The sequence below is a fragment of the Alligator mississippiensis genome, chromosome 1, assembly GCF_030867095.1.
Source record: "Alligator mississippiensis isolate rAllMis1 chromosome 1, rAllMis1, whole genome shotgun sequence".
In the NCBI taxonomy this organism is placed as follows: Eukaryota; Metazoa; Chordata; order Crocodylia; family Alligatoridae; genus Alligator; species Alligator mississippiensis.
In genome coordinates, this window is record NC_081824.1 from 236,025,715 (window position 1) to 236,040,588 (window position 14,874).

The 14,874-nt window shown below is 45.5% G+C and overlaps 1 protein-coding gene across 2 annotated transcripts in view; it reads left to right on the forward strand.

The window, feature by feature from the left end:
- Nucleotides 1-14,874, forward strand: part of MAP4K3 (mitogen-activated protein kinase kinase kinase kinase 3) — a 143,669-nt gene that overhangs the window by 46,159 nt on the left and 82,636 nt on the right. For both annotated transcript variants that reach the window (XM_014598208.3, XM_014598209.3), the window contains exons 9-13: nt 3,226-3,357; nt 3,647-3,709; nt 4,328-4,409; nt 4,506-4,616; nt 12,080-12,155. In XM_014598208.3, the coding sequence (XP_014453694.2) occupies nt 3,226-3,357; nt 3,647-3,709; nt 4,328-4,409; nt 4,506-4,616; nt 12,080-12,155 (464 nt within the window). The remainder of the gene's footprint in view (nt 1-3,225; nt 3,358-3,646; nt 3,710-4,327; nt 4,410-4,505; nt 4,617-12,079; nt 12,156-14,874) is intronic.

Below are 14,874 nucleotides of genomic sequence, written 5' to 3' on the forward strand. Positions count from 1 at the left end.
TTCTCAGTCATCCTTAAACTGCAGTATGCTGGAGCATCATGCCTCTGGCTGCTTAAAAGATGGCGCCAAAACCCTGTCACTTCCCTGACTGGGACCTATACTAAGCCTACGTCATAGGCTCAGCCTCTAGTTAGCTCCCTCTCACCCCCTTTCTTTCCACCTCCTCCGGTGCTTCAAGATTGCAGGACCTCCTACCCTTTTCTCTGCTTGCCAGTAAGTTGTTTTTTTTCTTCTCCCCTGCCTCCCCCCAGCAAGCCTGTCAGAATTGCAGAGCCGATCATTTTTAACAGAAAACGCCTGATTTTGCATGAAATGTAAAATCACTGTTTCGGTACGTCTCTAATTATATTATATATGTATGTACATACACACATTCATACATACGAAGGCTGTCCCAGAGCCTGATTGCAAGTCAGCCTTAATATTTCTTCATGGCCAATTTACACCCATTTGTTTTTAACTTACATGGTAAGGATATTTGTGTTTAGAAGAGGTTTTTGTTTAAACACTCTTTCACTTCAGGATATCACTACTGCCTTGGGGTATTGATTCATTACTAACTGGGAGACAAGTAATTCATGCAGTTCAGGAAAGATGTGAAGGAGCTCCAGAGAGTCCAGAGGAGGGCCATGTGCATGATTAGAGGCCTAGAGACCAGGTCATATGAGGAGAAACTGAAAGACTTGGGACTGTTCAACCTGGATAAGAGAAGATTCAGAGGGGACTTGATGGCAGCCTATAAGTATGTTGGGGGCGCATATTAGGGCCGTGGGGAGCATCTCCTCACCAAGGCCTTCCAGGGGAGATCAAGAAATAATGGGCACAAACTGATTAAAGATCGCTTCATAAGGAAAAACTTCTTGACAAGTTGAGTACCGAAGGTCTGGAACAGGCTCCCCCCAGAAGTGGTACAGTCACCCTCCCTGGCAATCTTCAAAAAGCATCTTGACGCCCATCTTGCTGGGGTCATCTGACCCCAGCAGTCTTTCCTGCCCACGTGCAGGAGGACTGGACCCGATGATCTGTAAGGTCCCTTCCAGACCCTAACATCTATGAAACGATAAAACTTCCTGCTTGAAAATGTTTTCTTGATGGTCTTGCATATAGATTAAGCCCTGGCCAACCTGTTTAGTTTGAGAATATCAGCTAGCTGATAGAATGACGTGACTTTAGTATTCAACTATATATGTAATTTTCTGCAAGAACCCAAAATGGAATTTTTCACATACTACTGTTGGTTCTATGATTTTAATTTGAGTGCTCCTGTTTTTGGCTGTTGGTTTTGTATGTTACACTGTATAAGTATCTTCTTGCAAACTTTCATGGAGTCTCCTAGCACCTTACTGAGGATAAGGAAATGGACACAGAATGGTTAAATGTAGCACAGGAGGTCCATGCAGCACTTGGCAATCAACAGTCTGGTCACTTTTGTAGAGAGAAATCTATTGTTTGAGGCATAATTTTTTCTGCAGAATTCTTGTCAGTATCATTTGTTTACTTTCCAGGGTGGTTTTTTAAATAACTGTTTTTAATACCGTTAGATTATATTTGCCTTTAAATACAAAATACAGGTAGTTCACTGATATCATGCTCATGCTGTGGCTAAAAATCAAAGACTAGTTGGCTTCATTCATCTGCTGCCACTTTGGAGTGTTTTGGAAGCATCATGCTCAGTCTTGGGCAAATAATGTGCAAGTTTCTTATATATATGTTATCTTCTTTTTGAGTGGGAAACAGTATTAAATGTTCTTAAGCGTGTTATGCTTTCATCCTCTGCAGTTGGACATATGTATTGCCTTTCACAACCAAGTAACTAAATCCTTGGATGATGGTGTCGCTGTGGACATAGTCTTTCTAGACTTTAAGAAGGCCTTTGACACTGTCTCTCACCCCATCCTCATCAATAAATTAAGTGACTGTGGCATTGATGCCTGCACAGTTGGATGGGTAAAAAATTGGCTGATGGAGCACACCCAGAGAGTAGTGGTGGACGGGTTGTACTCAACCTGGCAAGATTTGAGCAGTGGGGTACCCCAGGGCTCGGTCCTCGGGCCTGCACTGTTTAACATCTTCATCAGCAACTTGGACGAGGGGGTGGAAAGCACGCTGTCCAAGTTTGCTGATGACACTAAGATGTGGGGCGAGGTGGACACACTTGAAGGGAGAGAGAGGCTGCAACTAGATTTAGACAGACTACAAAAGTGGGCAGACGAGAATAGGATGGAGTTCAGCGTAGACAAATGCAGGGTGCTGCACCTTGGGAGAAGGAATCCACAGCATATACACAGGCTGGGGAGTTCCCTTCTTGAAAGCACAGAGGCAGAAAGGGATCTCGGAGTCATTATTGACTCCAAGATGAACATGAGCTGCCAATGCCAGACCGCAGCCAGCAAGGCCAGCTATACCTTGTTATGCATCCAAAGGCACATCTCAAGCCAGTCCAGAGAGGTGATACTCCCCCTCTATGCGACTTTGGTCAGGTCGCAGTTGGAGTACTGCGTTCAGTACTGGGCGCCGCACTTCAAAAGGGATGTGGCCAGCCTGGAGAGGGTTCAGAGGACAGCCACCCGCTTGGTGAGAGGGCAGCAGGACAGGCCCTACGAGGAGAGACTGAAGGACCTGAACCTGTTCAGCCTCAGCAAGAGGAGGCTGAGGGGGGACCTGGTGGCTGCCTACAAACTCATCGGGGGATCAACAGCAAATAGGCAGAGCTCTTTTCTCCCCAGCACCACCTGGGGTGACGAGGAACAATGGTCATAAGCTGATGGAGAATAGGTTTAGGTTAGAGATCGGAAGGCAATTTTTTACAGTTAGGGTGGCCAAAATCTGGAACCAACTTCCCAGGGAGGTGGTCCTTGCCCCTACCTTGGGCAAATTCAAGAGCGGGTTGGACGATCACGTGTCTGGGGTCTTGTGAACCCAGCATTCATTCCTGCCTGTGGCAGGGGGTCAGGCTAGATGATCTGTTCAGGTCCCTCCTGACCCTAGCTACTATGAGACATACTTGGAGTGGAAAGGATAAAATGAGAAAAAACTGAAATATCACCTGAAATTCTGTAGACCAACAGGTGAATTTCAGGAGCTTCCCAATAAGACCTATACACATTTGTAAATATGTGGAACTGAAGAAAAATGAATAATGGAACACAAACTACTATTAAGCATTTTGAGTTCTGGGAAAAATAAATCTAAAAGAAAAATGTTTTCTCTGAAACGTATTTTTAGGATGGCTCCAGAAGTTGCTGCAGTTGAAAGGAAAGGTGGCTATAACCAACTGTGTGATCTTTGGGCAGTTGGAATAACAGCTATAGAACTTGCAGAACTTCAGCCTCCAATGTTTGACTTGCATCCAATGAGGTTGGTAAATTTTATGACAGGCTGTAAAATTCCACAAATTACATTTTTTTTAAATAGTTGGCTAAACTTGGTTACCATATGAAGGGCAATGCAAATCATATTGAGTTACAGGTTTTCAGCATATGCATATGAGAATTTGTCATGGTCATTTTTTATGCTGTGTAAACGAGCAACTTTGTCCTCTTAATATTTTTGAGTTGATTAATTTTTTTTGTTGCAGCCAAAAATAAGCAATTGTAATTGGCTATATGCTAAAGGTGATGCATATCATGAAAATGTTGTTTTTCAGAGCATTGTTCTTAATGACAAAAAGCAACTTTCAACCTCCAAAGCTAAAAGATAAAATGAAATGGTAAGTATCTTCTGCTATTTTAGCACATTTCTAACTCTGTATTTCATTACTTTATTGCGGGGTTGTCAAAGATATAGGCTGTGGGCTGGATCTGGACTGCAGAGCACCATTAGCTTGCCCAGGGTGCTGCCTGTGGGACTTGGAGTACCATGCCACATACAGCATGTGCTGGCCCCAGCTCCATGTGCTGCATGCCAGACACAGAGCCAATTTGGCATGGGCTACATGCAGCTTGGGGGCTGGACCTGGTGCACACACTGTGCGTGGGACCAGTCTGGGTCTTGTGCTGTATGAGGTGCATGTATTGGACTGGCTCAGGGTTGGTCTGGTGTGGGCATCATATGCAGTACATGCCTGAAACCAGCCTTGCGTGCCTTGTGTTGCACATGCCTTGGACCAGTTCCCTGCACCACATGCTGTACCTGGGGCTGTGGCCCAGGCCAGTACTTACTATGTGGCACCCACACCAGACTGGCTATGCACACTGGATCTAGCATTCAGGGCTGTTTGGACCTGATCTTGCCCACTATCCAGCCCTGTGCCCCTCTTCCAGCTCATGTGGATGGATGTGTTTGACACCCCTGCTTATAATTGTAATACCTATTGTTCCTTTACTAGGTCAAATACTTTCCATCACTTTGTGAAAATGGCACTTACAAAAAATCCTAAAAAGAGACCTACAGCTGAAAAACTACTACAGGTATGTGTTCCTGACCACCTTCCTGTGATTTTTGTGCCCTTTTGTAATTACTTTTTTTGAACTTTTAATGTCCTCTCCTTCTTCTTTGTCTTTTAGCATCCTTTTGTTACGCAGCCTTTAAATCGAACACTTGCTATTGAACTTTTAGATAAAATGAATAATCCTGATCACTCTACTTACCATGATTTTGACGATGATGATCCTGAGGTAAGAATACATTTTAACTGCAAAGTAAATAATTTTTGCTGGTAAATGGTTTTATTAAATATTTGACATTTTATATATCTAAAACTGTTTTGCTAAACATTTGAAATTTCAAACTACCTTAGGATATTTTTTCTTCTGTGTAACCAGATTGTCACACATTTATCTGATTTTTGTTGTATTTGAGAAGAAATATATTAAAAGAGAAAGTAGAAGTGGAATGAAATTGTCAATATCTAACTTGTGCTCTTTTAGGTTCTTGTATAAATAGAAACAGGTTTTTTTTTATAAAGCTTATAAAAAGAACTGGGGATGAAGAAAATTGACTTTATTGTGTGTCTTGTCTTCCCCCCTCCCCCCCCCCCAGTTTACCTGTGTTAATTACCTTGTTTTGGTTTTGGCTTTTGATCAGGGGTAGGCAAAATATGGCCGGTGGGCTGGATCCAGCGCACCAGGACATACTATCTGGCTCACGGAGCCCCTAAAAGATTTAGAAAATTAATATTTATCTGCCCCTGGCTGCCCGTGAAAGCAGCCATGCAGCTAGGACATGGTGCCAGAGCAGTGAGCACAGTGGGGTAGGAAGCAGCATGAGAAGGGCAGCAGTGGCAGATGGGAGGGGCAAGTGCCAGTGAATGGGATCACAGGGCCTACACCAGTGCCCCGGGCCCAGGAGTGGCAGGAGCACAGAGCCTGGGCTTGATGGAGTGCTGGCAGGGGCTCTGCCTGCCACAGGGGTGGGAAGTCCGTGTGCAAAGCCACCCCCTGCATGCAAGCCAGAATCTTCCCCAGCCATCCTCCTCCCACAAAATCAAATCCCCCCACAAACCCCATACCCATCCATACACACCCACCCACATGCTCCCCCACCCCACATACACACACCCATGCACCCACAAACCTATACCCACCCACACCCTCCCACAATATACAAGAATAAAACTTCATTTTAAGCTATTATGCAATCACCTCTACGTACACTACACAAACGCATGTAAATCAGGACAGAAATATTTTTTGAAATTAAATTAATGAATTTTGTAGTACTTGTTTGATTTTTAGAATATAATTTGGTATTTTTCTGGTTCCGAAATGGCAAACCCCTTGCTGAAAGAAGTACTTCTGGGGACAAGGCAAGGGACTTCTGGTGGCAAAGGTCAGGGGCTAGGGGGGCAGGACTTACGGTCCCAAGATGGCGACCAGGAGGCGGGGCACCTGTCAAGGGGCGGGGCTGCCCTCAGCGGCTTGCCAATACTCGGTAAGCGGCCCTCCACCCATAATTATTGCCCGCCCCTGCTCTTGAGTAATGAGTACTCTGTTTTGGAATCTCTCTTCCCCAAACTACTGTTTTGTAGCAGCAAACCTCAAAGTTATTTTATTTTATCTGAAAGTATAAGACCTGTGTTAGAATTGCCCTTGGGTTACCACCTTTTAAGTGAACCAGAACGTGTACCTTAAAAGCAGTGCTATAGCACAGACGTACCACTGATTCTTCGGTAGTGGGCACGGCCAAGGTTTCTGTTCACAAGTAGAGCTCTGCTGAACTCCCACAAGAGAGCTAGAAAACTATTTTTGGTTAATGTAGTACTCTTTCACTGTTGATCTTGTCAGATTAGCACTAGTAATTCAGGAAGAGTGTCAATTTTGTTAGCTTTTTCTTCAAAAGTTAGTGTTCTGTTACATTTTTGTGTGTTGCATTTATATTTCTAATTTTTGAATTACCGTGCAACACTATTTCACTTACAGTTTTTTCAAAGGATAACATTTGAACTGGTACATTTTCTTACTTTAAAAAATTGCTTTATAGTTAAAAAGAAGAGATGTTATAACTTTTTGTGGGTTTCTTCCAAAACATGAAAGTAGCCAGGTCTGGATGTTTGGTGAAACAAATGACTTTCCCAGTTTTCTTCTTTATAGTTTAATTCTTGTCAAATATTCTTCATGTGGGGAAAAAAGGTAGGGGAAGATGTGAACATACAAAGAAAATAAAACTGCACAAATACACAGCTCTTTTGATGCTGTAGCAGGACATGAGTAGCAGGGTGCTTGATGAAGGTTGTTCATAGCAAAGTATGGGTTGGATAAATGGACTGTGAGGTGGGTAGTAAACTGGCAAGATTCCCAGGCTCAAAGGGTAGTAGTCATAGTATCATAGTAGCTAGGGCCAGGGGGGACCTGAACAGATCATCTAGCCTGACCCCCTGCCACAGGCAGGAATGAATGCTGGGTTCACAAGACCCCAGACAGGTGATCATCCAACCTCCTCTTGAATTTGCCCAAGGTAGGGGTGAGGACCACCTCCCTGGGAAGTTGGTTCCAGATTTTGGCCACCCTAACTGTAAAAAATTGCCTTCCGATCTCTAACCTAAACCTATTCTCCATCAGCTTATGACCATTGTTCCTCGTCACCCCAGGTGGTGCTGGGGAGAAAAGGGCTCTGCCTATTTGCTGTTGATCTTCCCTGATGAGCTTGTAGGCAGCCACCAGGTCCCCCCTCAGCCTCCTCTTGCTGAGGCTGAACAGGTTTAGGTCCCTCAGTCTCTCCTCGTAGGGCCTGTCCTGCTGCCCTCTCACCAAGCAGGCGGCCCTCCTCTGAACCCTCTCAAGGCAAGCCACATCCTTCTTAAAGTGTGATGCCCAGAACTGGGCACAGTACTCCAATTGAGGCCGGACCAATGTCGCATAGAGGGGGAGTATCACCTCTCTGGACCGGCTTGAGATGCATCTTTGGATGCACGACAAGTTGCGGTTGGCTATGCTGGCTGCGGTCTGGCTTTGGCGGCTCATGTTCATCTTGGAGTCAATAATGACTCCAAGATCCCTTTCTGCCTATGTGCTCTCAAGGGGGGAGCTCCCCAGCTTGTATGTATGCTGTGGATTCCTTCTCCCCAGGTGCAGCACCCTGCACTTATCCACATTGAAGCCCATCCTATTACCATCTGCCCACTTTTGTAGTCTGTCTAAATCTAATTGCAGCCTCTCTCTCCCTTTGAGCGTGCCTACCTCTCCCCACATCTTGGTGTCATTGGCAAACTTGGACAACGTGTTTTCCACCCTCTTGTCCAAGTTGCTGATGAAGATGTTGAACAGTGTAGGCCCCAGAACCAAGCCCTGGGGGACCCCACTGTTCACATCCCATCAGGTCGAGTACAACCCGTCCACTACCACTCTCTGGGTGCGCCCCATCAGCCAATTTCTGACCCATCCAACTGTGTAGGTATCAATGCCACAGTCGCTCAGTTTATTAATGAGAATGTGGTGAGAGACAGTGTCAAAGGCCTTCTTAAAGTCCAGAAAGACTATGTCCATGGCGACACCATCATCCAGGGGTTTAGTTACCTAGTCATAAAAGGCCATCAGATTGGTCTGGCACGACCTGCCTTTGATGAACCCATGTTGATTTTCCCTGGGCATGATCTCCCCTGCTGGCCCCTCACAGATGTGCTCCTTGATAATTTTTTCAAGGATTTTCCCCAAGACTGATGTGAGGCTTATGGGCCTATAGTTTTCTGGGTCTTCCTTTCTCCCTTTCTTATAAATGGGGACCACATTAGCTAGTTTCCAATCTCCGGGCACCTGGCCCGTGGACCACGATCACTCATACAGCCGGGCCAAGGGCACAGCAATGACCCCCGCCAGCTCTCTCAACACCCATGGGTGGAAGGCATCAGGGCCCACAGATTTAAAAACATCCAGCCCTTCCAGAAGATCCCTAACTATTTCTGCACAGACCCGAGGCCTGGCAGTGCTATCCCCAAGATTGCCCCTACCTGTGGTGGGAGAGCTGTCCTGGTCCCTGTCCAAGAAAACAGAGGCAAAGAACTTGGGAGGCACCAGTCACCCATGTCAAGGAAGATGGAGCTAGACTGTTCTCAGTGGTAACAGATGACACAACAAGGAGCAGTGGCCTCAAGTTGCAGCAGCTGAGGTTTAGGTTAGATATTAGCAAAAACGTTATCTCACAGGGAGTTTACTAAAGCACTGTAACAGGTTACCCAGAGAGGTTGTGGAATCTCCATCCTTGGAGGCTTTTAAGATCTGGCTAGACAAAGCCTTCACTGGGATGGTTTTAGTGGAGGTGGTCCTGCTTTGTGCAAGGGGTTGGACTAGATGACCTTATGAGATTCCTTTCAACCCTCATTTTCTATGACTATGAAATTCTTCTGCAGTGCAGAACAAAAGAGTTTTAAGAATAGGGATGCTTTCCTTATTCGATTTAAATGTCTTGATCAGTGCAAGAAGTAAGTGACTGGTTCTTCATCGTGACAAAATATAGAGTCTCTGATACCAACGTTCCTGTTAATTTCCAAATATAAAGAATCCCTATGTGCAGTGTTTTTCACTAATGCATAAGAAAGCCTTGAAGTGTGCTCAAAGCTTTGTTCTTACAGCAGGACAATTTCTATGAGCCAACATAGGAAAAAACAACTGGGCATGCCATCATATTGGTGGATAAAGCAAAAGGGCAGTAGCTCAGGCTGTGGGGTCTTACCTGGTTCCTGCTTATGTTCTTTGTCAAACTCCAGACTCTCTCCTTCATAGTTTCTTTCTGTGTCCCAGCATCCCAACCCAACCTCGGTGCACACACATGCACACACACAAATGGATTATTACTTTCCGTGATTTACATGATGATTCTACAAATGGACACCAAATTTCCTTTCTGTTTTCACTTTAGTTTCTAGCTTATGCAGACTTAAATAGCTATACTTCCCATAAGGCATGCCAGAACCATGGAAACGTTTCTGCTTGAGTAGGTTTCCAGCTTTTACAAGTTCCATCTTAGGTTTCTCTATATAGGAGTTAATATGATTTGCATCTTTGTCATCTAAAGCCCCTAAAGCAGTTGCTGATACCAAAATCTTTCTTTGCTAAGGTCATTTGATTCCATGGGGACTATAATTGTGCTGGCAGGCACTTTTAACTCTTAAAGAGCAATTTGTTTCACTTTCACCTGATTCCCAAGAAAGCATTTATTTTCTGCTCCTTGTACTTGCTTGATCTTCAGTACACAGCGGCTAAACTGGGTAAAGGGGCTAAACTAGGTAATGGGAATAAAGTCCAGACAAGTGCCCAAAGAAGCACTTGAGAGCAAAAAAACTCATTACCCAGAATGGAGTTCTGAGAGAAATAAGTCTCCCTCAAAAAGAAAAATCTAAAGAAGAGATTACTGAGAACCTGGGCTACTGGCCAAACCCCAAAGCAGCTTCAGCAAGTTGTCTCAGAGCCCATAGGAACAGAAAAGGAAGGTGGTGGCGTCACCACAAAAGTGAAATGTATGAGGAAAGAGACAAAAGTGTTACAAACCCAGAAGCAGTAGAATAATCATTAAATTTGTAATGGGAAAGAATCCTTCCTTCCATGCTTTTCCTCTTTTATCAGAAGCAGTGAAGTAAATATTTCCTACAATAACCTCTCCAGAAAGTTTTCATTTTACTAATAAATCAGCCTGGTTAAAATAGACCATTTCAAGAAATTTAGTATTGTATCTGCAAGTGGAATAAGTGACAAATTGAGGCAGCCTCCTTGCTATTTGGCATGTGATTCACAAATCTAAGAATGGAAACTGATATAGAATAAGGCTTAGTAAGAAGCTCAAAGGAAAACCCTATGGAGAAACCCAGACAACTCCAACAGAAGACCTTGGAGACCATTTATAATCAGTGGGAAGCTACTTTTAGAATATGTAGAAAAGATTCATGTTTTCTTAGGGAAGAAAACCTTTCTTAGGCAAAATACCTAAGGCACATGTAGGTGCATTGCTGCTGAGGCCTGCTTGTGGCATTAGAGAGATTAAAGTTCCCTAAATTCTTTCACTGTTGCCTAGTGGAAAGCTGCTTACTGAAGATCATAATTATAGCTGAAAGTAAGCCTAGAAATTAACATACCAGCAAGCATGTCAAATGTTTGACACCTGCCACCCCTCACCCCCTGACCTTTGCCACTGAAAGTCCCTCCCCTTGCCCCCCAGAAATACTCCTTTTGGAAGGGGGCGTTGTCATCTTAGAACCAGAAAAAACAATCACATGCTAAAAGTCAAACACCTACTATAACATTTTAATTTTATTATGCAAAATATTTTTTGGCATTATTTGTGCTTACATAGTGTGTATATAGAGGTGATTGCATAATAACTCAAAAATAAATTCTTAGTCTTGTATATTGTGGGTGGGTGGGTGGTGGAATGTAGGGTTGGGGTGGGTGTGTATGGTAGACTGTGACTGTATGGGGGCATAGAGTATGTTGAGGGGGGGTGTATATGTGCGGGGTTGCACATCAGTGAGGGGCGCAGCCTCCACCAGGCAGTCTGTATCGCTGGTGCTCCCTGGCACTTGTGTGCAGCACCTGCACTTGCTGGACACAGGAGGGAAGCCCCACACACTGGAGCTGGCTGCCTTTCCAGCCAGGGCTGTGCTGCAGGCGAGGAAAGCACCAGGCGCCTTCTCCTGGGGGGCGGGGAAGGCAGCCGGCTCCAGTATCTGAGGCTTCTCTCTGGTGCAGCGCAGCCCTGGCGGGGAAGGCAGCTGGCTCCAGCATGTGGGGCTTCCTTCCCTGCTGTGCAAATACAGGGGCTGTGTGTGAGTGGCAGGGAGCTCTGGCAATACAGATGGCCCAGTGGAGGCTACATTCCTCACTGCGATGTGTAGCATTAGCCAGAGCTGTGTCCTGCCTGGCACCTGTGCCCTGAACTGCCTGTTCCTGCTGCTGCTGCCACTGCTTGCCGGGGCTGCATACCATGGGGGAAGTGTGGGGGGTCCCCACGCCCCCCACCCTTCTTCACAATCTCATGCTGCCCACCCAAACTCTACACTGCCACTGCCCCCCTTGGCACAGGGTCTGCACTGCTGCCAGCCCCAGCCCTGAGCTCCGCACTCCCACCCAACTGTAGCCCTGCCCCCTGCTGCTTCCCTGCCTGCTGCCTGGAGCCAGCAGGAGACCAGGGAAGTGAAGTAGGTCCCCGGGGGCTGCAGCAGCAGCAGCCCTGCGCCAAAGCTGCTGCTGGCTGGACTGCCAATCCCTTTGGCCCAGAAGGGTGGGAGCAAGGCACAATAGGGTATGTTAGGGGATGTGTGTACATGTGGGCACCTCATTCCCAACCTTGTGGGTGGAAGGGTTGGGCAGGGCACAGTTTGGTGGGTGCTGTGGGCCAGATGAAAGTGCTTGGCAGGCTGGATTCACCTATGGGCCGTGTTTTTCCCACCCCTGAACTATACAGATCTAAGGAACAATACACATTATTAGTACCTGACCAGCATTTAAGGTTAATGTAATAATATATTTAATGTGTAAAAGAAAAAAAAACACCCTTTCATGTATTTTGTCTTTTAGACACTGCAGTATAAAGATTTTTTTTTAAATTTTATCTGAAAGAAACTGGTAAAACATATAATCCAGGATACCTTTGCTTAATAAAAGGTATACTTCTGGTAACAAAGGCTTGTTTTGGGGGTTTTTTTCTTTTCCAGCCTCTTCTTGTGCCTCATAGAATTCACTCAACGAGTAGAAATGTGAGAGAAGAAAAAACACGTTCTGAAATAAACTGTAAGCATGTATATATGTTACGAACTTTTAGCATTATAAATTTAAGAATTTGATATTAGATTTTTATTTAAATGGTGTTCTTGCCTATCTTACATGACTAAAAACATTTTATTAAGAACCATCACAAAATGAGTGTATATGCAGTTACATTCACTGTTGTCCATAGTCTGTTCCTATACTCACAATGTGAATTGCATGTTCTTTTAGATGTGTTTAGTCAGATATACATTTTTTTTCCTCCTGTTTATCACAAAAAATCATAGAATCATCCTTGCCTCTTGTACATTTCCTGGACCGTCACATCTACAACAGCACCCCAACCCCTTTAGTCAGATAAATTAACCTTTTCCCTCCCAACCCTCTATAAAATCTCACTGTTGCTAAGCCTTAATGGAAAGGGGGCTTCATAGTTTCATAGTTGGTAGGGTCGGAAGGGACCTGAGCAAATCATCAAGTCCAACCCCCTGCCATGGGCAAGAAAGAATGCTGGGATCAAATGACCCCGGCTAGGTGATTATCTAGCCTCCTTTTGAAGACCCCCCAGGGTAGGAGTGAGCACCACTTCCCTTGGAAGCTGGTTTCAGATCCTAGCCACCCTGAATGTGTAGTGCTTCCTGATGTCTAGCCTGAACCTACTCTCAATCAACTTGTGGCCATTATTCCTAGTTACTCCCAGTAGTGCTTGGGGGAACAGGGACTCTCCCATTCCCTGCAGGTCCCCCCTGGTAAGTTTATAGATGGCCACCAGATCCCCTCTCAGCCTTCTCTTGTGGAGGCTGAACAGGTTTGGGTCTCTTAGCCTGTCCTCATAGGGCCTGCCCTGCTGCCCCGTGACCATGCGAGTGGCCCTGCTCTGGACTCTCTCAATGCTGTCCACATCCCTCCTGAAGTGCAGCACCCAGAACTGGATGTAGTACTCCAACTGAGGCCTGACCAGTGTCGCAGAGAAGGGGAGGATCACCTCCTTGGACCTGCTCGTGATGCATCTGTGGATGCATGACAAGGTGCAGTTGGCCTTACTGACTCCGTCTTCACATTGTCAGCCCATGTTCATCTTGGCATCAATAATGACTCCAAGATCCTTTTCTGCCTCTGTGCTGACGAGAAGGGAGTTCCCCAGCCTGTAGGTGTGTTCCTGGTTCTTTCTCCCTAGGTGCAGTACCTTGCACATGTCAGTATTGAAACCCATCCTGTTTTCATCCGCCCATCTTTGTAACCTGTCCAGGTCTAGCTGTAGCCTGTCCCTCCCTTCTAATGTGCCCACTTCTCCCCACATCTTAGTGTCATCCGCGAACTTGAACAAGGTGCTTTTCACCCCCTCGTCCAAGTCACTGATGAAGTGTTGAACAGCGCGGGCCCAAGGACCGAGCCCTGGGGGACCCCACTGCCCACATCCCTCCAGGCCGAATAAGACCTGTCCACCACCACTCTCTGGGTACAGCCCTCTAGCCAATTTGCGACCCATCTGACTGTGTAGGCATCGACGCCACAGTCACCTAATTTATTCTTTTCTGACTTGAAATGAAATTTCTCTCAAAGCCTATCAGTATCACTTGGGCAGCAAATCAGAGGGGGGTTCCAAAGAGCAGCAAAAGATTCCCTCTTCAATCAGCAAGTTATTGTCCTAGTACTGTATTGGCTTGTGCTGTGCCTTGGTGCTCTGATTTAAATAGTTCTGAAATTAAACATTTTTTGGGCCAACCAATAATAAAATGTTTTCTTTAGAGTTGGAGTGATAGTCCTATGGAACTTTACAACCAGGGCAGAGAACTCTTATTAAAAAAAAACCCAACTTTTATCCCGTCACATTTCTCATTTAGTTATAATTTTAATATTGTCAGTTTTACTTTCAGGTAAAAATGGTTGCACACTTAACCTCTAGTCAAGTCAGAAGGCAAGAATGCAATTAATATTTGTTTGCTTCTTTAACCACAAGATTAATAAAACTCTAACAGTAATTTGAGTTTTTTTTAGATTGGTGATTTTAACAAAAATTAAGATTCCTCCTTGCCCCTTATCCAGGGATTTTTAATGTTAGTGAATTAGGGAGTTTCTTAGGGAGTAAGTATCTAAAAAAATAATTGACAGGTTAAATGCTTGCCTCCATGTTTGCATTCTGTTCCTGGACATGTAGCCTCTATGCTTATGGGTGACTAGGTATTAATACTGTGTAGTCTCACTGAACATGTGTAGTAGCAGCCATAGAACGCATGTGCACATCCCATGTGGACTCATAGCAGCCTTGGACCCCCTCTACATGTGAAAGTAAAGGCACAATGGGATTTAATGTGCAATTCATTCAGGTGCACTTCCTGTCATTCCACACATGTAGAATTGCACATTAGATCCCATCATGCCATATTGCCAGTACAGGGCAAGCCTGATCCTGGGCTCCCCCTGCACAAGCAAGAAGCAAGCTCTCACAGCTGGGCACCCACTCAGCTGAGAGCTCCCAACTGCAGGGGCACCTCATGCACCCCTGAGGCTGGAAGATGCAGCTGTGGTGATCTCCCTGCCCTGGGGGCGCGTGAAACCTCTGGGGCAAGGAGATTGCCTCTGCGGCAATTTCCCAGCCCTGGGGGTTTCATGCACCCCTAGGGCAGGGTGAGTTGTAGTCATGGTGTGAGGCCACTGGGACCTAGCTGGGCCTTGGCGCCAGGAGGCATACTGCAGGAGTCTAGCATCTACAGCTGGGGGGTGCTGCTGAGACCCAGAACAG